At 64.0% G+C, this 23,839-nt stretch overlaps 3 protein-coding genes across 11 annotated transcripts in view; 1 reads left to right on the top strand and 2 right to left on the bottom strand.

Moving 5' to 3' along the window:
• LRP1 (LDL receptor related protein 1) overlaps positions 1-8,126 on the bottom strand; it is a 70,874-nt gene extending 62,748 nt beyond the window's left edge. For all 5 annotated transcript variants that reach the window (XR_014941819.1, XM_085535432.1, XM_085535433.1 and 2 more), the window contains exon 1: positions 7,739-8,126. Coding sequence is in view for 4 of the 5 variants with exons in the window: in XM_085535432.1 (XP_085391558.1) it covers positions 7,739-7,811 (73 nt within the window). In the remaining variant the exon portion in view is untranslated. The remainder of the gene's footprint in view (positions 1-7,738) is intronic.
• A 1,629-nt stretch (positions 8,127-9,755) lies between these two features.
• STAT6 (signal transducer and activator of transcription 6) lies at positions 9,756-19,957 on the top strand. 3 transcript variants are annotated; one of them, XM_085535446.1, is made up of 23 exons: positions 9,811-9,891; positions 11,605-11,735; positions 12,096-12,231; positions 12,401-12,524; positions 13,073-13,156; positions 13,240-13,378; positions 13,469-13,521; positions 13,602-13,750; positions 13,859-13,990; positions 14,108-14,296; positions 15,264-15,351; positions 15,471-15,593; positions 15,678-15,770; positions 15,855-16,061; positions 17,407-17,501; positions 17,591-17,727; positions 17,804-17,950; positions 18,042-18,111; positions 18,294-18,410; positions 18,506-18,607; positions 18,681-18,761; positions 18,917-19,066; positions 19,152-19,957. In XM_085535446.1, the coding sequence occupies exons 5-23, from the start codon at positions 13,094-13,096 to the stop codon at positions 19,348-19,350; spliced, it is 2,334 nt and encodes a 777-aa protein (XP_085391572.1). In that variant the 5' UTR covers positions 9,811-9,891; positions 11,605-11,735; positions 12,096-12,231; positions 12,401-12,524; positions 13,073-13,093; the 3' UTR covers positions 19,351-19,957. The 3 variants fall into 3 exon arrangements, with proteins under 3 accessions (XP_085391571.1, XP_085391572.1, XP_085391570.1); XM_085535445.1 differs by lacking the exon at positions 12,401-12,524 and having other exon boundaries at positions 9,756-9,891; XM_085535444.1 differs by lacking the exons at positions 9,811-9,891; positions 12,401-12,524 and having other exon boundaries at positions 11,403-11,735.
• Positions 19,891-23,723, bottom strand: NAB2 (NGFI-A binding protein 2). Of its 3 annotated transcripts, XM_015887044.3 has the most exons (7): positions 23,536-23,723; positions 22,172-22,965; positions 21,952-22,085; positions 21,517-21,568; positions 21,234-21,351; positions 20,946-21,140; positions 19,891-20,699 (listed from the first exon to the last, which is right to left on the bottom strand). In XM_015887044.3, the coding sequence occupies exons 2-7, from the start codon at positions 22,955-22,957 to the stop codon at positions 20,605-20,607; spliced, it is 1,380 nt and encodes a 459-aa protein (XP_015742530.2). In that variant the 5' UTR covers positions 22,958-22,965; positions 23,536-23,723; the 3' UTR covers positions 19,891-20,604. The 3 variants fall into 3 exon arrangements, with proteins under 3 accessions (XP_015742530.2, XP_085391574.1, XP_085391575.1); XM_085535448.1 differs by lacking the exon at positions 20,946-21,140 and having other exon boundaries at positions 20,490-20,699; positions 23,536-23,674; XM_085535449.1 differs by lacking the exons at positions 19,891-20,699; positions 21,234-21,351 and having other exon boundaries at positions 20,976-21,140; positions 23,536-23,674.
• Positions 23,724-23,839: the final 116 nt, after the last annotated feature.

Genomic DNA, 23,839 nt, shown 5'->3' with positions numbered 1-23,839 from the left:
GGAGCCGTGGATGAGGGATGGGGGGGGGGGGATGGTGCTGCACCCAATGACACGTGGCACAGACACCCAGCGCTGCTGCCGGGACCCCAAACAGCCCCCAAATGGGAGTAAGTGGGATGTCAGAACCCCATAAACCCCCCGAGTGGGAGCAAATCAGCTTCCAAGACCATAAATACCCCCAAGGTGGGCGTGCATTGAGTGCCAGGACCCCAAATACAGCTGGGTGGGAGTCCATTGGGTGCTGGGACCCCATATACCCCCAAGTGGGAGCAAGTCAGCTGCCAGGACCCCATACACCCCCAGAAGTGAATGCATTGGGTACCAGCACCCCATACACCACCAAGGGGGTGCCAGGACCCCAAACACAACCTGGTGGGGGTGCACTGGGTGAGAGGACCCCAAATACCCCCCAAAGGGAACCAAATTAGCTGTCAGGACCCCAAACACCCCCCCGGTGGGAGCAGACCAGGTATTGGGCTGCCAGGACCCCCACCACATCTATACCCACCCTCAGGTCCCACTGATGGCCCCACTGAGGAGCAGCCAAGGGTTAAAGCAGCACAGACCCCAAACCCCCTGACCCCACAGGATCCCCCTGACCCCATAGGACCCCCCCGACCCCATAGGACCCCCCCGACCCCATAGGACCCCCCCGACCCCATAGGATCCCCCCGACCCCATAGGACCCCCCCGACCCCATAGGATCCCCCCGACCCCATAGGACCCCCCTGACCCCATAGGATCCCCCTGACCCCATAGGATCCCCCCGACCCCATAGGACCCCCCTGACCCCATAGGATCCCCCCGACCCCATAGGATCCCACCGACCCCACAGGATCCCACCGACCCCACAGGACTCCCCTGACCCCATAGGACTCCCCCGACCCCACAGGACCCCCCTGACCCCACAGGATCCCCCCGACCCCATAGGATCCCCCCGACCCCATAGGATCCCACCGACCCCTCAGGATCCCCCTGACCCCATAGGATCCCCCCGACCCCATAGGACCCCCCTGACCTCATAGGATGCCCCCGACCCCACAGGATCCCCCTGACCCCATAGGACCCCCCCCGACCCCATAGGATCCCCCCATCCCCGCTGTTCCCTCAGACAAAGGAGGGCAGTGGGGCCACAAATGGAGCCGGCTGAGAGCAGAATCCCCACCGAGAGGGGGAAGGGGAATAAATCCCATTGCAACGTCCCAGGGCCTCCATCACAGAGTGGGTCCTGGGGGGGGGGGGGGGCAGCAAGAAAAGGGATAAGACCCCCCCCCCATTCCTAAGCCCCCTCAGCCACCATCCCTTGTTTTTTCCCCTCCTCCTTTTTGCAGCTTATCTGCAATTGAAATGGAAAAGCAAAAGCAGAACAAAAAGAAAGCAGGGAAACAAAAAGGGTTTGCAGCCAAGAGAAGGGGCTGCAACCCCCCCCCCCCCCCCCTTAACACACACATACAAGTGGTGGGAGGGCTGTGGGGGGGGGCTGGCTGGCAGCAACACATAGGGGGGCATTCCTATTCCCATAGGGGGGCTGGGGGGGTATTCATCCCCCCCATATAAAGGGGGTAATGGGGAAGGGTATTCCTATCCCTATAAGGGGGGGGGGAATCCTACTCCCATATAGAGGGGGTAATGGGGGATGGGGGGGTGTTCCTATTCCCATATTGAGGGGGTAGTGGGGGGGGGGGGGGTATTCCTGACCCCATATAGAGGGAGTGGGGGATTCCTCCCCCCATATAGAGGGTGTAATGGGAGGCAGGGGCATTCCTATCCCCATATAGAGGGGGTAATGGGGATGGGGGATTCCTCCCCCCATATAGAGGGGGTAGTGGGGAGGGGGGCAGCATTCCTATCACCATATAGAAGGGGTAATGGGGGGGGTATTCCTATTGCCATATAAAGGGGGTAGTGTGTGGGGGGTATTCCTACCCTATATAGAGGGAGGGGCATTCCTCCCCCCATATAGAGGGGATAATGGGGGGTGAGGGCATTCCTATCCCCATATAGAGGTGGTGGGGGATTCCTCCCCCCATATAGAGGGGGTAATGGGAGGCAGGGGCATTCCTATCACCATATAGAGGGGGTAATGGGGATGGGGGATTCCTCTCCCCATATATAGGGGGTAGTGGGGGGGAGGCTGCCCCCAGGGCACCCCACCCCCCTTGACCTGGGTTGGGGGTGGGGGGATGTCCCTGATTGGGACCCAAACAGAGCACACGTTATTTATGGCTTCTGGCTGCAGCTGATAAGGATCCCCCGGGATCTGCCCGCGCCGCGCAATAAAGCAATTACACGGTGTGGATTAATTGGCATTTCATCCCCACAGCTGAAACACAGCGCTGGGGGGGGGGGATGGGGAGGGCAGCGGGGTCAGATGGAGGGTGGGATGGGGATGGGGATGGGGATGGGAATGGGATGGGGATGGGAATGGGATGGGGATGGGATGGGGATGGGGATGGGATGGGGATGGGGATGGGGATGGGGATGGGGATGGGGATGGGGATGGGGATGGGGATGGGGATGGGAATGGGGATGGGGATGGGAATGGGGATGGGGATGGGGATGGGGAAGGGGAAGGGGAAGGGGAAGGGGATGGGGAAGGGGATGGGGATGGGGATGGGGATGGGGATGGGGATGGGGATGGGGATGGGGATGGGGAAGGGGATGGGGAAGGGGAAGGGGAAGGGGAAGGGGAAGGGGAAGGGGAAGGGGAAGGGGAAGGGGAAGGGGAAGGGGAAGGGGAAGGGGAAGGGGAAGGGGATGGGGAAGGGGAAGGGGAAGGGGAAGGGGAAGGGGAAGGGGATGGGGAAGGGGATGGGGATGGGGAAGGGGAAGGGGAAGGGGAAGGGGAAGGGGAAGGGGATGGGGATGGGGATGGGGATGGGGATGGGGAAGGGGAAGGGGAAGGGGATGGGGATGGGGATGGGGATGGGGAAGGGGAAGGGGAAGGGGAAGGGGAAGGGGAAGGGGAAGGGGAAGGGGAAGGGGATGGGGATGGGGATGGGGATGGGGATGGAGTGGGGCTGTGTGCAGGGTGGGATGGGGTGGGATGGGATGAGATGGGATGGGGTGGGGTGGCAGTGGGTCCCTATGCAGACCAGCATCGTGCAGCCGCGGCCCTACAAGCACTGGATCCCGGCCAGAGCCATTGGCCTCCATTCCTGAGTCAACTCAATTTCGCTGCCTTTGCAAATAAGGACTTTGTGTAAAATGGGGAACCCGAGCAGAATGGTGCTAGTGAAGAGGAGCAGAAAAAGGCCCTTTGAGGGGACACTGCGGGAATCAAAGTCACTTCTATGGCTGAATAATTAGCGGGCTGTGAGTGCCCTCATTAAGGACATAAAGGGATTCTATTCCACAGAGGAGGGCGGCGCTCCGGAGCTGCTCTGGATTTAGGGCCGTGGTGTGAAAGATGCTCTGAGCCCCATTGATGAGTTATGGGGACCCCAGAGCATCCCACAGCCCCATAGACACCTATGGGCTGAGCCCAGCCCACATTGATCCATAGACACCCCAAGAGCTGAGCCCACATCACACAGCCCTATAGACACCCTATGGGTTGAGCCCACCTCACACAGCCCCATAGACACCTAATCCCAACCCATAGACACCCCATGGGCTGAGCCCACCCCACACTGCCCTATAGACACCCCATGGGCCGAGCCCATCCCACACTGCCCCATAGACACCCCATTGCCTGAGCCCACCCTGTACAGCCCCACAGACACCCCATTGACTGAGCCCACCCCACACAGCCCTATAGACACCAACCCTAACCCCAACCCATAGACACCCCATTGACTGAGCCCACCCCACACAGCCCCACGGACACCCCATGGGCTGAGCCCACCCCACACAACCCTATAGACACCCCATTGACTGAGCCCACCCCACACAGCCCCACGGACACCCCATGGGCCGAGCACACCCCACACCGCCCCATAGACACCTAACCCCAACCCATAGACACCCCATTGACTGAGCCCACCCTACACAACCCTATAGACACCCCATGGGCTGAGCCCACCCCACACAGCCCCATAGACACCCCATGGGCCGAGCCCACCCCACACAGCCCCATAGACACCCCACATCCTCCCACCATTAGAGGTGTGAGCAACCCCATCCCTTGGGTGGGGGCTGGAGGGGGGTTGTAGGAGGAGGAGAGGAATTCCCTGAGCTCCGATTCGGTGCCCCATAGCGGGGACGGCTCGGCCCCTTTGGAAGGCGGCGGCTGTAGGAAGTATTAAAGCCAAGTGCTTCCTTTTGCAAACAATAAAAAACACAACGAGGCGATGCAGGAAACCATTCACAGCGCTGAGCTGCTGCTGCTGCCCGGGGGGGGGTCACCGAGCATCCAAACAAGGTGTGGGGGGGGGGCTGATAGAAAGGGATGAGCAAATGAGCCCAATGGGATCGGCTGAATGCAGCCTGAATAACGGAGCCATAAGAAGAGCTGCAAACAAAGGGATGGAACCACCCGGCAGAGCTGTAGGATGGGATGCATCCGGCCCATGGGATGATGGAGGATCTGACCCTATAATGGCTCCAACCCCATAGCAGCTCCAACCCCATAATGGCACTGACCCCATAGCAGCTCCAACCCCATAATGGAACTGACCCCATAGCAGCTCCGACCCCACAATGGCACTGACCCCATAGCAGCTCCAATCCCATAATGGAACTGACCCCATAGCAGCTCCAACCCCACAATGGCACTGACCCCATAGCAGCTCCAACCCCACAATGGCACTGACCCCATAGCAGCTCCAACCCCATAATGGCACTGACCCCATAGCAGCTCCAACCCCATAATGGCACTGACCCCATAGCAGCTCCAACCCCACAATGGCACTGACCCCATAGCAGCTCCAACCCCACAGCAGCTCCGACCCCATAGTGTCTTTGACCCCACAGTGGCACTGACAGCATAGCAGCTCCGACCCCATAACGGCACTGGCCCCATAGCAGCTCCGACCCCATAAAGTCTCCAACCCCATAGCAGCTCTGACCCCATAGTGGCTCTGATAGCACAGCAGCTCCAACCCCATAATGGAACTGACCCCATAGCAGCTCTGACTCCATAGCAGCTCTGATAGCACAGCAGCTCCAACCCCATAAGGGCTCTGACCCCATAGCAGCTCTGACCCCATAGCAGCTCTATAGGGCCGGGTCCCCCATCCCACCCATCGCCTCCAAACCGCACCACTCACGGTGCTGCCTCATCACCGGGAGAAACATCCTCCAAAGAGCCTAATTAGCCCAGCCAATTAACAGCACAACTTCCAGCTCAATTAGGGCTCCTTCCCATTCAGCTCCGGTGCCTCAGTCCATGCAATTCAGAGCTGCTCCCCATCCCCATGGCCCACCCCACACCCCCACCCCATAGCCGTCCCTTGGGCTCAGGAAGGGACACCATGGCCTACATTTAGTGCTGGGGATGGATGGGCAGAGCGACCTTATAGGGTATATATGGGCACGACCCCATATGTGGGGTGGGTGCCCAATGGGCCCTTTGGATTAGGGCCTGCAGGAAGGAAGCTGAGTCAGCCCCATTCCCAGCATTGGGATCCCAGCGTGGCTGTGGGGCTGCTCACACCTCTATGGGGGGCACAGGACACCCAGCCCTCCCTCCAAGGCACAGTATGGGGCCGTCCCAGCTCCCCCTATAACCAGTGCCCACCCCACAGCAGCACCATTGGCCTCATTAGCTCCAGGATGAGGAGCTGCTCCCACCGCCCTCAATTTGTCCTGTGATGGAGGAGAGGGGCAGCCACAGCCCCATATGGCTCAGATAGGGGGGGACACAGGAGATATGGGGACACAGGAGATATGGGGGGACACAGGGGATAGATATGGGGACACAGGGGATATGGGGACACAGAGGGGATAGATATGGGGGGACACAGGGGATAGATATGGGGGGACACAGGGGATAGATATGGGAGGACACAGAGGGGATATGGGGGGATACAGGGGATATGGGGGGACACAGGGGATAGATATGGGGACACAGAGGGGATATGGGGGGACACAGGGGATAGATATGGGGACACAGCTGTCACCACCCCTGCACTGTCCCAACCACTGGGAGCAATGAGGATGCAACACATTGGGGCTGACCCCCCCCCATATACCACCCCCCCCAATGGATGCCCCACATCCATCAGCAGGGATGCAGCTGCAGCCCCATGCATTAAAACATGCACAGAGGAGCAGCAAAGTGCCCCATCCAAAGCCATTTCCAAAGCAGCAGAGGGCACAAACCCCCCACAAACAACACCAAGACCCCACCCCAACACCAAGACCCCCCCCCCCAACACCAAGACCCCCCCCCCCCCCCCCATGCATTGAAGCTGCTGGATCCCTGCGCGTTGCAGCCGGTTGCTGCCCTTTGTCCCTTTGCAGGAGCCCCAGCTGCTGGACTTTGCAACCCAAGATGAACAAACCAACAGCGTCCAGCCCTACAAACGGAGCTGCAAAGTGGGGCAGCCCCACAGCGCTATGGGTCCGGGATACAGACCCCCCCCCCCCTTATTTCCATCCCCCTCCCCCCTTTATCCGACATCGGGGCTCGTTCTTATGGCAGCACGTTGGACCGGCACACGTGGCTCCGTGGGGTGGGCGCTGGGAGCCCCCAATGGGGGCGTTCCCGTTGCCCCCCCCCCCCCCCCCCGCCCCATTCCGAGCCATGGGGCGGAGGAGACGATGGAGGAACGTCCCCCCCCAGCGCATCCCAACCGCTGCAGCCCCGTTTCCAAAGGCAACGCCGCTTATGCAATGAGCGATGCCCGGCCCTCCGCCCCCACCGAGTTCGGAATCCGCTTCCCCGACGGGGTTGGGTTGGAACCGGAGCCGAACCCGGAGCCGAACCGAACCGGCAGCGTTCCGTGCTATGGGGGCAGAGCAGAACCGACCGCGGGGTCAGCGGCTGCGTCACGTCGGGGCCAACGACCCCACGGGTGTCAGCTGCGAACCGTGCCCCCCCCCGACCCAAACCCCGACCCAAACCCCGACCCAAAACGTGGGGTGAGATTCATCCTCCTGTAGCCCCATAATGGGGGGGGGGGTGTCCGCAGCCCCCCGGCCCTATGACACAACAGCAGCCCCGTGGGGCGCGATGGTTGAGCACAGGGAAGCCCCCCCCCCCCCCCTTTTAGCCCCCCCCCCCATTTTAGCGCCCCCTCCCCACTATGACCCCCATGGGGACACACCGAGCGCCCCCCCGCAGCCCCGCACGGCGGTTCGGACCCCGCAGAGCGGATCGATGCGAACCGGGCCGCGACGTGCGCAGCGTGTTGAACAGCGCGATGCGGGGCGGCCCCGCAAGAACCGAGCGGGGATCGGGGCCCGGAGCTGCCCGCAAAGCACCGCAACGATGCGGGGGAAAGTTACCGGTAACGGGGGGTGGGGGGGGGGGGGGGGAAGGAGATAAAATGGTCACAGAGCCCCCCCCCACCACCGCAGGAATGGGGCAATGCGGGGAGCGGCCCCGCAGCGCTTTGCTTTGTCACAGCACCGATGGAGCCGCGATTCCAGCACCGCTCCGGACCGGGACCGGGACCGGGTGAGACCGGGACCGAGTGAGACCGGGACCGAGTGAGAACGGGACCGGGAGCAGCCCCGCTGCGGGCACCCCCCGCCCCCCCCCGCCCCGCAGAGCCCCGTAACCGGAGCAAAGCGCAGCCCCGTGGGGACGCACCGAACCGAACCGAACCGCCCCGCAAAGCCCCGCACTCACCTTCGAGGTCGCGGGCGGCGGGCGCGGCCAATAGGGCCAGCAGGATCCCGGCCAGGGCCAGGAACGGCCCCATGCCGGCGGCGCGGCCCGGCCCGGCTCGGTTCGGTTCGGTTCGGTTCCGCTCGGTTCGGTTCGGTCCCGCTCTTCACGTCGTTCTGCCCGCGCCCGCGCACCGACATCCGCGGAGGGAGGGTTGGGGGGGGGGGGGGGGGCGGGGGGAGGAGGGCCGGGGCGGGGCGGGGGGGAGCGGGGCGGTGAGGGGTGGGGGGGAACGGGGTGGGGGGGGGGGGGACCCTACGGGGCTGGACGGCGGCGGCGGCGGCGGCGACACCGGGGGCTGCGGGAGGGGGCGGGGGGGGGGGGCTGTGCGCGCCGCCGCCACCGGGGGATGGAGCGCGCACCGCCGCCCGGTGACGTCAACGGGGGGAGGGGGGGGCGAGTTGGGGGGGGGGGGGGCTACGCGGCTGCGCGCATGCGCGTGCACGACCCGGATTGCGCCCCCCGGGTGGAGATGGAGGGATGGCAATGGGGGGGGGGGCTGGATGGGGGGGGGGGGAGCATGGATGGGGGTATGGGGTGGGTATGGGGGGGGGCATGGGGTGGGGATGGGGATAGGGGGGGGTATGGGGGGATATGGGGGGGGTTTGGGGGGGTATGGGGCGCTATGCTGTAGGTTGGGGTGTGGGATGAAGGTGGGAATGGGATGGGAAGGGGTCGATATAGGGGGGGGCTGGATGGGGGTATGGATGGGGGTAGGGGTGGGTATGGGGGGGTATGGGGTGGGTATGGTGTATGGGGCACTATGTTGTAGGTTGGGGTGTGGGATGAAGGTGGGAAGGGGATGGGAAGGGGTCGATATAGGGATGGGATGGATAGGGATGGGTATGGGGTGGATATAGGATGAGTATGGTATAGGTTTGGGATGGGTATGTTATAGGCATGGTGTGGGTATGGGGTCGATATGGAATGGGTATGAGATGGGGATGTTATGGGTACGGGGTAAGTATGGGATGAGTGTGGTATAGGTTTATAATGGGGATGGGATGGGGATGGGGTGTGTATGCTATAGGTACATGATGGGGATGGGGTGGGCAGGGGCATGGCATGGCTGCAGTATAGGATGAGAACGATGTAGGTTGGGAATGGTGTGAGTGTATGGGGATGGTGTGGGGATGGGATGGGAGGGGCGTGGGATGGGGGTGGGTTACGGTGAGGGGTGGGATGGGGATGGTGAGGAGGGGGCACAGTGCGGGGTCGTGCTGTTGTTCCCCCCCCGATCCGAGGGGGACAGCAGACCCCAGCCCAACCCTCCATCACGTTCTGCATCCCTACACCCCCCATGCAGTGATGATGTCACAGCTCTGACGTCAGAGCCAAGCCGTGACGTCACTCCCCATCCCGTGACCTCCCCCCCCCCCCCCGGCGATGTCATCAGTCACTATTACAACATCGCCCCCCCGATGAGGAGGAGGGATATGGGGGGGGGGGCACAGCAGCTCGGGGGGCTGCATGGGGGGGCTTCACCGCTCCAGATATTGGGGGGGGGGGTGCGGACGTTCCCGGTAGGGGCCGCTTTGGGGGCTCCGGGGCTCGTCGGGCTGCCGCGGTCCCGGCGGCCCCCCCGGTGTTGGCGGTACCGACGGGGAGGCAGCGGCCCCTGGTGGCCCCGCACGGACCCCGCAGCAACGGGATTGAGTGGGGGGGGGGCTGCTTTCCCTCCCCCCCCCCCCATGTCCTTACCGACCCCGCAGCCCCGCACAACCCGGTGGTTGAAGGGGGGCCTGTTGTTGGGGGGGGGGGTCAGCAGCGGGGTCTGTTGGGGCCAAACGGGAGCAGGAACACCGATGTGGGCCCGGGGGTCGCGCGTGGAGCCCCCCCGCGGGGCGGTGTTTGTATTGCGGCCCTTGGGGGACCGTGACCCAGCCCCGAGGTCACCCGACGTGCGGTGCTGCCCCCGGTTCGGCACCGGGGAGCCGCGGGGCCGCCCCCCCCCACGCACCCCCCCCCCGTGCTCCCCGTTCGTCTCCTCCCCCTTCCTGGCCTCGGCGCTTTCCGCCGGAGCGGGGCCAACCCCGCAGCCCGGCCGCGCCCGCACCGCCATGTACTGAGGGCCTCGGGCCCGGCCCGGCCCTTCCGAGCGGCCCCCCCCGCAGGTAACGGCGCTGTGGGGCGGGGGGGACCCGGGGACGCCGCGATCGGAGGGGACTGAGCCGGTACCGGGAGGGAGGGGCGGGTCCGAACGGGAAGGGCCGAGCGCGGCCCAAATCAGCCCGAGACAAAACCGGGTCGGAGCGGGGGGGGGCGTCCCGCACCCCACGGCCGAGGGAGCCCAATAACGGGGTGGGGGGGGGCGGCAAAGGGGTCTGCGGGGACCGAGTCCGGGCGTGCGGGAAGGGGGAAGTGGGCGCCGCTGCCCCGTTCCGGTCCGTCCCGTCGGTGCTGGAGCTTCGCTTCTCCGCTTCTAACGGGGCTGACGCCGGGAGCGGGAGGGGCCGCGGGTGGGCGAGGGTCGGGGTGGGGGTGGGTTTGGAGCACGGAGAACGGAGGCAGCGGGAGCGGCGCCGGGAGCGCTGAGTGTTGGACGCGGCCCCGCAGCTGTCGGGGACCGTCGGGCTCCCGCAGCCCCCGGTCTGGTCCCGGTATAATCCCGGTATAATCCCGGTATAATCCCGGTGTAATCCCGATGTAATCCCGGTCTGGTCCCGGTGCGGTTCCGTTGCGGTCCCGGTGCAGGTGGACGCGGTGCGGGCGCTGACAGTTGCTCGGGCCCAAAGTCCGACGGGGCGGACGGAAGGAGCGCGGCCCGACGGGAGCGCAGATCAAAGCTCCCGCAGCGCCCCCGGGACCCCCCGGTAACCCCGGGGCGGGGGGCGAGGCCTCGGGCCGGGCTGCGTTCGTGCTCCGGAACCGGAGGGAACCGACCCGCTGCTCGTTTGACTCCGCACCGGGGGCGGAATCGCGGCTCGGGGCTGTGCGGGTCCCATCCCCGCCGTGTCCCACCGCAGCCCCGCGGTGCGGGACGGACCCCGCGGCCTTCACGGCCGCTTCTCCGCTTCCTCCCCCGTTGGCCGAGCCGACACCACGTGGCCGTCGGTGCCGCTGCGATGCAGGAAGCGAAGGGACGGCGGGGCTGCGGGAGGAGGAAAACGGGGAGAGACGGGGACGGGCAGGAAGAGCAGCACGGGGAGATGCGGGAGGTGCCGGGGGCAGGAGGAGCAGCGCAGCATCGCCGCGGGTCGGAGCGGATCCGGGCTTGTCCCACGGGTTCTAATGGGGAGCTGGGAACCTCGGCCCGGTTCGTTCCCGGTCGGACCGGCACAGCCCGACGTGGGGCCGAGCGGTGCGGGGTGCGTGTGCCCGGTATCTGACCCCCACCCGGGGGTCGTGTCCGCGCTCTGATGTTGTCCCGGTGTCGCTTCTCTTCCTCCCCTCCGCTCTGGGTTCATCCCTGCTCCTCTATGGGGTGGCCGTGGGGTCCTGCAGGTGCCGGCCCCACACCTTCCCATGGTCGGAGGGCGCTGTGTTGTGCCCCGGGACGTGCTGTCCTTGTGGGGGGGGAAGCTCAGCCCCCCCATCCTACAGGGCCGGGGTTGGGGTTCCCAAAACCACCCGGTTCCCAAATCGGAGCCTCCCCCGCTTCCCTCCCCCGTGACTTTTGCCGTCCCTCCCCCCCGGTGCCATCATCACCCCGTTTGTGGGAGGCACCGGGATCCCTCGGAACTGAAGGGAAACAGGGAAACTGAGGCACGGCCGCCGGCATCGCCCCGGGACGGCGCTTCCTGCTCCTCCTCCGGGCAGCGGGTTCAATGCGGCCCCATCCCATGGGATGGACAAAGCGAGGAGCCCTCGGCGCCCCCCCCCCGCAGGTGACGCTTCCCACCATGTCCCTTTGGAGCATCGTATCCCAGATGGCGCCGGAGGAATTCGGAGGAATCTTCGTGGAGTTCCCCCGAAATTTGCGCTGCGTCCTGGGCGAGTGGCTGGAGAACCAGCCCTGGTGAGAGCCAGGAGGGGGGGACCCCAACCCGGGGCTGAACGATCGGGGGGGGGGGTCTGTATCAACCCCTATAGGGGCGCATGGGAGGAGGGGGTCGGTGTCTGGATGGGGGTGGGCACGTTGGGTGGGACTGGGGGGCTCCAGGTGAGGCTGGGGGCCGGGCATCAATGGGGTTTATACATGGGGAGGGGGGCACAGTGTGAGCCCACTCGTAGCTCGTTGCCCCCTCCCCACTCTGTAACGCAGTGAGTTCCCAGCGCTGCGATGGCCGAAGTGCCGCCCCCCCCCCCCCCCCATCCATCCATCCCCACGTTGCTGCGGGGTTTTGCTCCGTTCCCACGCGGTTCCTGTGTCCCGCAGGGAATTTATCCACGGCTCCGACACCTTCTGCTCCAACGTGGCTCAGGGGCTGCTCGCTGCGATGCTGGAGAAGCTGCGAAGCGCCGGAGGGGACGGGCAGCAGCGCCACATCCTGCAGCAGATCAGCAGCATTGAGGTGCGGGGCTCCTCTATATGCGCCCCCCTCCCCATCCTATAGACCCCTGCAGCCCCCCCCCACACCTCCCACCCCCCTTATTCCATATTCTCCCTCCCCTCTCGGCTTCTCCTATTGCTGAGCGCTGAGTTCTGCGTGTCGCTCTGTCTCTCTCCCACCTCTGATGCAGATCAACCCCTGCTCTCTGTGCTGCTGTGACCCTCTGTGTGTGTGTGGGGGGGGGCTGCTTGGTGCTCCTCCCACCCCCCCCCCCCCAAATCCGGCTCAGCTCGGGCTGAAAGCTCCTCCTTTTGGTAACACTCTCTATATACATTTGGGATGGGGTCAGCTTTCCTCTCAGCCCCTGGGATATGGGGCAGCCTTTGGGTGCTGCTGCTGCTGCTGCTTGCTATTGGGGTCGTGCAGATGTGGCAGCCTTATCCCTTCACTCAGAGCCTTCACCTCCTGGGGTCCGAGCCCTATTTCTTCCCTATAAACCTGCAGGGAGATGGGGGCTGCGTTATGGGGTTGGGAGCAGCGCACACCTCGGGTTTCCCTTTGTGCCATTGGGGTTCCACCCCACATTGAACGCAGCTGATGTGGGATGTTGGAGGAGTGGAGCCAACAGGGAAATTCCTCCCTGGGTTCATTGGAAGGAGCTGATTCATTGGGATAAGGGTGGATGGGAAGGACCTGCCCTGCAGCAGCGCTGACATGGGGGGGGATGATGCTGCAGCAGTTGGAAACCACATCTTAGAGCCCCACATGTTGGCTCTGAGCCCCCTCTGAGCCCACCTCAATGCTGGGGGTGCACAGATGTGTTGGTGCCCCCATCCCACCCTTTATCCCCCCCCTCCTGCAGGGCACATACCGACACGACCCCATGCGCTTGGTGGCCGTCCTGAGGTCCATCCTGGAAGGAGAAAAGGCCGCCGTGCTAAGGAGGGTGCGTGCCCCCCTTCCCCCCCCTTCTATGCACAACTTGGGGGGGGTCCCACTCACTATATGTGCCCCCCACCCCCACCCCAGGACCGTCACCTGCCCCTCAGCTTCCACCGGCGCCAGGAGGAGCTTAAATTCAACCTGGGGCTGCGGCGGCTGCAGCACCGAGTGCGGGAGGTGCAGGCAATGAGGGAGTGCAGGGCAGCAGCGGGGGACGGCAATGCAGGTGAATGAGGGGTCTGGGGTGGGGGGGGGTCTGGGGGGGGGGGACAAATGCACTGCGGTGCTGATGGGTCCGACCTCTGTTCATCCACAGCCTCGAACACGCGGGACCCACAGCTGAAATCAGAAGGGAAAGCAGCAGAGAGAGTAGGTGGGGCGGTGGGGTTGGGGTGTGGGGCTGGGTGGGCTCGGTGCCCCCCCCCAATATACACACATATCCATCCCAGGAGCTGCCCACGCTCCTCATGGAGGCCACCAAAGAGCTGGAAGCTGCCAGGCAGCAGGTGTTAAAGCGCATCCAGATCTGGAAGAGGCAGCAGCAGCTGGCAGGGAATGGAGCTTTGTTCGAGGAGAACCTGGCACCGCTGCAAAAACGGTGGGGAGGGGGATCAAGGGACCCCCGGGACCCCCCCAAGCAATGGGGGCAGCTCCATCCTAAAGGGCTTTGGGGCTCAGGGTTTCCATTCCCGGTGGTTTCTTGCAGGTGTGAAGGTTTGGTGGAGGTTCATTTCCAGCTGCACCAACAAGTGATGGCAGCGGGCGCGGAGCTGGGGGCAGAACTGCTGTCCCAACTGCTGGAGAGACTCAATGAGGTTCTATCCAGCCTGGTCCGGAGGTAACGCATGGAGATGGGGCTGCAGGGGGTGGGGACAGAGCAGCAGAGCTCAGGGGGGGGCTGGGAGGGGAGGAGGGGGCAAATGGGGCTGGAGCAGAGTTTGGTGCCCCCCATCAGCTCGTTCCTGGTGGAGAAGCAGCCCCCACAAGTGCTGAAGACACAGACCAAGTTCCAGGCGAGTGTTCGCTTCCTGCTGGGCCCGCAGCTGCTGCAGGCGTCCCCCAAACCCTGCATGGTGCGGGCAGACATGGTGACCGAGAAGCAGGCACGGGAGCTGGCACACAGCTCGTACAGCAGCACATTGAGGTGAGCGGAGCACCCAGCGTGGGGCTGTGACCCCCCACCCTATAGCACTGTATGGGGCTGTGACCCCCCCACCCTATAGCACTGTATGGGGCTGTGACCCCCCCCACCCATACACCCACCCACCCAATAACACTGTATGGGGCTGTGACCCCCCACCCATACACCCACCCACCCTATAGCACTGTATGGGGCTGTGACCCCCCACACCCACCCTATAGCACTGTATGGGGCTGTGACCCCCCCACCCATGCACCCACCCACCCTATAGCAGTGTACAGGGCTGTGACCCCCCACCCATACATCCACCCACCCTATAGCACTGTATGGGGCTGTGACCCCCCCCACCCATACACCCACCCACCCAATAACACTGTATGGGGCTGTGACCCCCCACCCATACATCCACCCACCCTATAGCACTGTATGGGGCTGTGACCCCCCCCACCCACCCTATAGCACTGTATGGGGCTGTGAACCCCCCCACACCCACCCTATAGCACTGTATGGGGCTGTGACCCCCCCCACCCACCCAATAGCACTGTATGGGGCTGTGACCCCCCCACACCCACCCTATAGCACTGTATGGGGCTGTGACGCCCCCACACCCACCCTATAGCACTATATGGGGCTGTGACCCCCCACCCTATAGCACTGTATGGGGCTGTGACTCCCCACCCATGCACCCACCCACCCAATAGCACTGTATGGGGCTGTGACCCCCCCACACACGCACCCACCCACCCTATAGCACTGTATGGGGCTGTGACCCCCCACCCATACATCCACCCACCCTATAGCACTGTATGGGGCTGTGAACCCCCGCACACCCACCCTATAGCACTGTATGGGGCTGTGACCCCCCACCCTATAGCACTGTATGGGGCTGTGACCCCCCACCCTATAGCACTGTATGGGGCTGTGACCCCCCACCCTATAGCACTGTATGGACCTTACACCCCCTTATCAGTGAAAGCACCGGGGAGATCGTGCACAACGTGGTGGCTTTGGAGACCAACCCGGGCAGCGGAACCTGCAGCGCCAACTTCAAGAACGTGGTGAGGGGCTGCACTGGGGGCTGCTGGGTTGGGTTGGGTTTAAAGGGGGGGGAAGGAGGGTCCTGGGGGGGCTGATGGACCATTCAGTGCCCCCACCCCATATATACACACATTCTCAGATGCTGAAGAAGATAAAGCGCTGCGAGAGGAAGGGCTCCGAGTCGGTAACAGAGGAGAAATGTGCTGTGCTGTTCAGCTGCACCGTGGGGCTGAACCCTGCAGGGACCACCATGAGGCTGCAGGTGGTTAACACTGAGGGGAAGGGGGCTGGGGGGGCTGCAAAGCTGTGGGGCTGAAGCTGAGCGTTACCCCCCCCCCATAAACAGGTCCTGTCCCTCCCCATCGTGGTCATCGTCCATGGCAATCAGGACAACAACGCCAAAGCCACAGTGCTGTGGGATAACGCCTTCTCTGAGATCGTGAGCACAGTGTGGGGGGCAATAAGGGGGACACTGGAGGTGCATTGATGCTGATTGACCCCCCCTCCATATACACACACACAGGAGAGGGTCCCCTTTGTGGTGGCTGAACGTGTCCCCTGGGAGAAGATGTGTGAGACCCTGAACCTGAAGTTCATGGCGGAGGTGCAGACCAGCAAAGGGCTCATGAAGGATCATTACTTCTTCCTGGCACAAAAGATCTTCAATGATCACAGTGCCGGTCCAGAGGACTTCCAGAACCGCAGCGTCTCCTGGGCTCAGTTCAATAAGGTCTGAGTTATATCAGGTTTGGGTTCTATAAGGTCTGAGTTCAATAAGGTCTGGGTTCAATAAGGTCTGGGTTCAATAAGGTCTGAGTTCTATAAGGTCTGGGTTCTATAAGGTCTGGGTTCTATAAGGTCTGGGTTCTATAAGGTCTGGGTTCAATAAGGTCTGAGTTCTATAAGGTTTGGGTTCAATAAGGTCTGAGTTCTATAAGGTCTGGGTTCTATAAGGTCTGAGTTCTATAAGGTCTGAGTTCTATAAGGTCTGGGTTCAATAAGGTCTGGGTTCTATAAGGTCTGGGTTCAATAAGGTCTGAGTTCTATAAGGTTTGGGTTCAATAAGGTCTGAGTTCTATAAGGTCTGGGTTCTATAAGGTCTGGGTTCAATAAGGTCTGGGTTCTGTAAGGTCTGAGTTCTATAAGGTCTGAGTTCTATAAGGTCTGGGTTCTATAAGGTCTGAGTTCAATAAGGTCTGGGTTCAATAAGGTCTGAGTTCTATAAGGTTTGGGTTCAATAAGGTCTGAGTTCTATAAGGTCTGGGTTCAATAAGGTCTGGGTTCAATAAGGTCTGGGTTCTATAAGGTCTGGGTTCTATAAGGTCTGGGTTCAATAAGGTCTGGGTTCAATAAGGTCTGGGTTCTATAAGGTCTGGGTTCAATAAGGTCTGGGTTCAATAAGGTCTGGGTTCTATAAGGTCTGGGTTCTATAAGGTCTGAGTTCTATAAGGTCTGGGTTCTATAAGGTCTGAGTTCTATAAGGTCTGGGTTCTATAAGGTCTGGGTTCAATAAGGTCTGGGTTCAATAAGGTCTGTGTTCTATAAGATCTGGGTTCAATAAGGTCTGGGTTCTATAAGGTCTGGGTTCAATAAGGTCTGAGTTCTATAAGGTCTGGGTTCTATAAGGTCTGGGTTCTATAAGGTCTGGGTTCTATAAGGTCTGAGTTCTATAAGGTCTGAGTTCTATAAGGTCTGGTTCAATAAGGTCTGGGTTCTATAAGGTCTGAGTTCAATAAGGTCTGGGTTCTATAAGGTCTGGGTTCTATAAGGTCTGTGTTCTATAAGGTCTGGGTTCAATAAGGTCTGAGTTCTATAAGGTCTGAGTTCAATAAGGTCTGGGTACAATAAGGTCTGGGTTCAATAAGGTCTGGGTTCTATGAGGTCTGAGTTCTATAAGGTCTGGGTTCAATAAGGTCTGGGTTCAATAAGGTCTGGGTTCTATAAGGTCTGAGTTCAATAAGGTCTGGGTTGGGGGGGCTGTGTTACTGGGGGGGAGGTCAGTGTTGGGGGTCTGTGCTATGGGGTGGGGGGTCATTGTTGGCTCTGGGACCCTCACACCCCCTCTCTGTCCCCAGGAGATCCTGCCTGGCCGGGGTTTCACCTTCTGGCAGTGGTTCGATGGAGTCCTGGACCTCACCAAGCGCTGCTTAAAGAGCTACTGGTCGGATGGGTGAGCGCTGGGATGGAGCACTGGGGGGGTGGGGAAGGGGATGGGGGGGCCGCCCCATGTCCGTCATTGCCGTCCGTGTGTCCCTATAGGCTGATCATCGGCTTCATCAGCAAGCAATACGTGTGCAAGCTGCTGAGCACGGAACCCGACGGGACGTTCCTGCTTCGATTCAGCGATTCCGAGATCGGGGGGGTCACCATCGCTCACGTCATCCGTGGGAAGGACGGTGAGCAGGGACGGGCTGCCCCACACGTCGGATGTGGGGCAGAGATGGAGTTGTGTGCCCCAAATCCATCCTATAGGGTCCAGCCAAGTGGAGAACATCCAGCCCTTCTCCGCTAAGGATCTCTCCATCCGTTCCTTGGGGGATCGGATCCGCGACCTCAGGCAACTGCGCAACCTCTACCCCAACATCCCCAAGGATCAGGCGTTTGGGTGCCACTATAACAGTGAGATATAGGGCTGGGGGGCAGGGGGGGGGGGGGTGGGGGGGGTCCTATGGTGTGTGGGCAGCACTCAGAGCGCTCTGCTTTCCTACAGAGGAGCAGACGGGGAAGGATGGACGGGGCTACGTCTCCACCGCCATCAAAATGACAGTGGAAAGCGAGAGGTGGGAGCAGGGGAAGAAGGGGAGGGGGCTAAGGAGAGGGGGGGGGCAAAGGAGGTGGGGGAGGGGGCAAAGGAGGGGGGGGAGGGGGCAAAAACCCAACCTGGGATGGGGGGGGTGGTTCTGAGGGGATCCCTTCCCCCCCCCCCCCCCCCCCATAGTCATCTCCATCTGCCCTCCTGCAGGGACCAGCCTCCTCAGAGCTCTGCAGGGGGGGGTCCTGAGGCTGCCCAGCCCCCCCTGTTTGCCCTCCCTGTGTTACAACCTGAGCTGCAGCCTGAGAACATGCTGAGCCCCATCTGGTGAGTGCTCTGCAGGATGGGGGGGGGGGCTGCATGAAACCCCCCCCCTCCTGCTGACCCCGACCCCCCCCCACTGCCCCCCTGTGCCTTTGCAGCCCCCCCGCCCCATTCTGCCCCCAGCCCATGGGCAGTTACCCCCCAGGGGAGAGCAGCATCAGCACAGTGGTCAACGAGAGCCTCCACTCCTCCTTCCCCAGGTAAGAGCAGTGCTTGGGTGGGGGGGGGGGGTAGGAAAAGCCCCCACCTCATTGTGCTCTGCATCCCCCACAGCCCAGGGCCGATGCTCTCCTCACCCCCCCTGGTGATGGACCCCTCCATGCCCCGCTGCCAGGACCCCTTCCGGAGCCCCATGTAAGACCTGGGGGGGTGGGCACCCACCCTGCCACCCCCACCCCAATGCTCCCCCCCGGGAGATGCCCCTCCAACCCCAAACCAAGTGCTCGGAGCTGGCAGGGAGATGCCCCACGCCCCCCCCCAGCCCCTCTCCCCCTTTTTGCCCCCCCCAGGAGCTTTCTACCCAACCAATTTCTTCCTGGGGAGGGTCCCCCCCCCCATCTGATCCCCGGGGGTCCCTCCCCTGAACCCCGAGACGAGGAGATGCCGGAGCTCGGTCCCTTCGAAGCCATCAACACAGCACTGCAGAGCTCCCCAAGGTGGTAAGTGCTTGGTGGGGGGGGGGGGGGGGGGGCACAATGCAAGGGGGGGGGGCACCCCCAGTGACCTCCCAACCCCCCCCCCCAGGCTGCCCCCCAGCACAGAGCTGCCCCCTGGCTCCGAGTTCGATCAGTTCCTGCAGGAGATGTCTATGGAGGACCCCACGTTGTGCCCCCCCCCCTTCGTGCCCCCCCCGCAGCGCAGCGCTTACCCCAACCTCACCGCGTCCTGCTGGGGGGTGGGGGAGTCCCGCTGGGATGACAGTGTCCGCCCAGGGCACGTGTGAGGGGTGGGACATCGCCCCCCCCCCATATACACACATACACACACACACCGCCCCATTGAGCTGCATGGACTTGGCACGAATTGCGCTGGGGAGGGGGTTTGGCTGGGGGGGGCTGGGGGGGGGGGGCACAGTGTTTGGATACCACTCTGTTCCCCCCCCCCCCCCCGTGCACACGCTGCACTTTGGAGCACAAAGAGCCACGGCCCCATGTCTTGGGGGGGGGGGTCCCATCCCCCATGGGGTGCCCCATAGGCTCACACAGCGACCCCCACCCACATCACCACCCCAACCCACACAGCGGGGCCCGTGATGATTCTTTCTGGGGGGGGGGGGGGGGGGCTGTGCCAGCCTGGGGAGGGGGGGCGGGAGGGCAGCAGACCCCCCTCAAAGGGGCACAAACCCCACACACCCAGGGCTTGCTTTGGGGTCTGTGTGCTGCCCCCCCCCCCCCCCAGCCCAGAGCAGGGTATAAGGAGTCTTTGAGGGGGGGGGAGGGAAGAGGGGGGGTCTTTGGGGGTCTTTGGGGGGGGGGGTCAGGACTATAAGCCGTAAAATAAAGTTTTATTCCAAAATAACAAAATAAATAATCTACTGTACACGTTACAAAGGAATCGGCGCTAATGCTCTAAAAAGACACCACGCAGTCCTATGGGGGGGGGGGGACCCCGGGATGGGGGGGGGTGGGGGGGCTGAGGGTTATGGGGGGGGGGAGAGGGGGGCACAGCATCCCAGCGCCCATCCAACAGCTGCAATGAGCTGGGGGGGGGGGGGGGGGGGCAACGGTGTGACCCCTCCCCATCACATGGACCCGGCTGTGCATGAGGGGGGGGCACCGAGCGGGGTTATGTACAGTGGGGGGGGGGGTGCATGCGGGGGGGGGGGGGGGCAGCACGTGTGTGTGCTGCGGGGGCTGCGTGCCAGCACCGAAACGGGCGTGGGAGGCGGCACGCGGCGATGAATGGCCGGGTGGGGGGGGGGAATTGAGGGGGGGGGGGGCTCTGCACATCGAGCTTCAGTCCATGGGAGGGGGGGTCCCGTGCTCAGAATGGATGGAGGGGGGAATATTGCTGCTGCGGGAGGGGGGGACCCGCTGCGGCTGAGGTAACCGTGCGGGGGGGGTGGGATGTGGGGGGGGGGAAGTGGTGGAGACCCCCCCCCCCCAACCCTCAGCACCCGTTGCCCCGCTGCTGCTGCTGCCCCCCGGCTCTCCGCCCGTTATTGCTTCGTTAGTCGTGGGGGGGGTCAGGGGGGGCTTCACTGCCGGCTGTTCTCCTGCTCCACCTTGATGGTGCCGCGGGGGGGGTCTGGGGGGGGCGGGGGGCCACGCTCTGCCAATCCATCCTCGAACTCTGTGGGGAGAGAGGGGTCAAAACCCACTGAATGAGGGGGGGGGGGCAGCACCCACAGCCCCCGTGGGCTCCCATGAGAGCGGGGCTGGGGGACTCACAAGGGGCAGGGGGGGCTCACAAGGGGCTCATGATGGGGCACACCTGGGGGTCTCCCATGGCTGGGGCTCACATTGGGGGGGGGTTTCACTTGGGGGGCTCCCCTGGGGCTGGGCTGGGGGTCCCTTGGGCAGTGGGGGGGGGTCTCACCTGGGGGCTTCCCAGGCAGGCAGGGGCTGAGCCGCCCCACTCGTTCGTGGGAGACCAATCGCGCCAGGCGCAGCCCCTCGTCCATCAGCGTCTGCTGCAGAATGTGACGGCTCCAAAGCCCGTGCGGGGGGAGCGCGATGGGACCATCGGGGGCAACGCCGGGCGGGGGGGTCAAACGGGGACACAGCCCCACCGCTGCGAACAGAGGGAAAGGGTCACAGCCCGGGGGGGGTTGGGGAGGGGGGAATAGGGGAGGGGGCGGCCCCGCGGTGCCCCCCACTCACTCACCCTGCCCGTCCAGGCTGTCTGCGGCCGCTCCCCCCGCATCCTCCTCATTGCGATAAGGGGCTGCGTGAAGCTCCGATCCCATTGAGGGGGGGGGGTCGGGGCGGCTCTGCTCCCCCACCTGCACGGAGCACACGGGTGAGCACCGGGCTCCCCCCCCCCCTCCCCGAGCCGTCACACCTACACGTGGGCGGCCGCTGCCCACGCTCACAGCTGTGCATGCACGCACACGCGTGTGCCCCCCCCGATACACGCATCCCCCCCCCGCACCCAGCCCCGCACCCACCTCCTGTTTGAGCCGCTTGGCCGCGCCGGCCCCGCCGTCCTCGGGCTGCGCCCTGTGCGGGTGGGAGCACAAAGGGCTGCGTCAGTGCGGGGGCAGCACCGCACGGTCCCCCCCCCCCCACGTTATGGGGCGGCGCTGTGGGGCGCAGCGGGTACAGATGGAACCGGGGCGGGGGGGGGGCAAGGGGAGGGAGCAGAGCAACGCCAGCTTATGGGGATGGGGGGGGGGGAAAGGAGCTCGGGACTGGGGGCTCCAACAGCATCCCCTGTGCTGTGCCCCCCCCCCAACACACACACATTGAGGCACCAAACTGCCTCAGCAATGGAAAGGGGAACTCGCAGCCCCCACCCCCGCCCGGAATTGCCGGTGGTGCAGCTCCCATAGGGGGAACCCCCACTGGGGGGGGGGGGGATGCTGAGGGCCCCCCCTGCTCACCTGGACACCTTGAGCGAGGACAGGTAGGTGCTCTCCCTCGCGACCTGTCGCGACAGTGAGAACAGCTCGACGCGCCGCAGCAGCAGCGAATTGTCCCGCAGGCAGAACTGAGCCGCAGCCTCGTTAATGATGAGCTGCGGGGACAGAGCCGTCAATAGCACCGAGGGGGGGGGGTCACAGCGAGCCCCCAGCCCAGCCCGACCCCCCCCCCGCCCCCCACCTCGTGCAGTGTCAGCTGTTTGCCCTCCCTTCGCCGCGCATCCCCGCGCCCGTAGATCGCGCTGTGCCGTCGGATCTCCTCCTCCTTGTGCCGGTCTCCGTCTTCCAGTTGGAAGATGTGCCCCACGGCTTTGGCCAACTTCTTATTGAGCTTCAACAGAGCCCGCAGCTCCGCGTCCCCCCCCCGGGGGCAGCTCTGCAGCAGCCTCTCCACGCTCTCCGTCACCGTCCGCACCAACTCCGGTTCTAACACATCGCCCCCCGACGGCTGCTCGGCGCCCCCCGGTGAGAACGGAGGAGCTCCGGGCTCCTCATCCCCTCCACCCTCCGATTCCGGGGTGCTCCTCCCCGGCCACGGCGACACCCCGGACGGCGACAACTTCTCCGACGGCTCCGTGGGGCTGCGGGCTGGGGGCGTCCCCGCGTTGCCGCCCCCTTTCCCCGCAGTTTCTCCGGGGCTGCTGTGCCCGTTACTGAGCGATTTGCGGCCGTCGTTCAGCTTGAACAGGGGGATGCTGCTGACGGGCACGGCCGGTACCGGCTGGCTGAAGAGCCCCGGGTTGGACGCCCACTCCCGCAGCGCTTTCTGCAGTCGGCGGACGTGCAGCGGTTTGGTGGCCATTCCCACCAGCGCCATGATCTCTAAGAACTCCTCCTCGCCAGCCTCGCAAAGCTGCTGCACGTCGTCCCCTCCTTGTTGGATGAAGGTCTCGTAGTAACCCAGCAGGTTGGCACGTTGAAGAACCCGGTACAGCTGCAGCTCCCCCAGCGTGCGGGGCACGGCCATGGTGAAGCCTATGGGACAGACGGACGGACGGCGTGACGGGGCGAGGACGGACGGACGGACCCCCCCCACCCCCACCCACCTTTTGGCCTGGGGGCTCCACTGAGCATCCACAGCTGCACCGACCCCAACACAAACACGAGTGGGTCCCCATTGAGGAGCTTGGAGACCCCACACCCCGTGGCCCCACCCGTGCTCCCACCCCATGGGGCACCGCTTAGGGCAGAGCACACCCAGGGCTGCTCCAGTCCTTCTCTACCCCACGGGGACAGCAAAGTCTCAGCCCCCCCCCCCGTTTTGACCTGGAGACACCCTACAGACCCCACCTTGCACCCAGGCCCACGCGTGCTCACTGATCAGGCTGGACCCCACACCCGCATCCCCCCTGATCCCAACACAGACACGAGTGGGTCCCCACGGCAGAACCATAAACCCCCCCCCACCATTCCCACATCACGAACCCACTCGTGCCCCCACCCCACGTGCAACAAAACACACCCAGCTCTACCCCAACCCCACGGGGACACCGATGTCACGACTCACCCCCCGACCCCCCCCCCGTTTCCCTCCCGTTCTCTCACCGCGGGCTGCAGCCCCGTCCGGCCGCTACGCGAACCCCGTGGGCATGGACGGACGGTACCGGGGGGCTCGGGGGGGTGTTCGGGGGTCCCGATTCCGGGCCGTGCTCGTTCGCTCCGCCGAGTCGCTCCGCTCTGCGCGCCGCCCACACGGGCGGTACCGAGAAATAGCAGCGGCCCCGGCTGCGGCTGCGGCGTGGGAGGCTCCGGAGGCGGAACCCGCGGCTGCCGCCCCCGCTGAGCGCGGCGTGGGAGGATGAAACGGGGGGGGGGGGAACCGTAGGACCGCCCCATCCCCCCCCCGAAC

This window comes from Coturnix japonica, unplaced genomic scaffold (genome assembly GCF_054131305.1).
Source record: "Coturnix japonica strain WE unplaced genomic scaffold, WE-NBRP24 Scf121, whole genome shotgun sequence".
Taxonomy (NCBI): domain Eukaryota; kingdom Metazoa; phylum Chordata; class Aves; order Galliformes; family Phasianidae; genus Coturnix; species Coturnix japonica.
This window is presented reverse-complemented; position numbering and strand designations above follow the sequence as displayed.

Excerpts from the sequence above, each read along its gene's own strand:
- STAT6 (XM_085535444.1), top strand. The coding sequence starts at position 11,545 with ATGCGGCCCCATCCCATGGGATGGACAAAGCGAGGAGCCCTCGGCGCC. Across the intron at positions 15,771-15,854 it reads ATAACGCCTTCTCTGAGATC|GAGAGGGTCCCCTTTGTGGT; the intron begins GTGAGCACAGTG and ends ACACACACACAG. Across the intron at positions 18,762-18,916 it reads GACCCCTTCCGGAGCCCCAT|GAGCTTTCTACCCAACCAAT; the intron begins GTAAGACCTGGG and ends TGCCCCCCCCAG.
- NAB2 (XM_015887044.3), bottom strand. The coding sequence starts at position 22,957 with ATGGCCGTGCCCCGCACGCTGGGGGAGCTGCAGCTGTACCGGGTTCTT. Across the intron at positions 21,569-21,951 it reads TCCTCGCTCAAGGTGTCCAG|GGCGCAGCCCGAGGACGGCG; the intron begins GTGAGCAGGGGG and ends CCACCCGCACAG. Across the intron at positions 21,352-21,516 it reads CCAAGCGGCTCAAACAGGAG|GTGGGGGAGCAGAGCCGCCC; the intron begins GTGGGTGCGGGG and ends TGCTCCGTGCAG.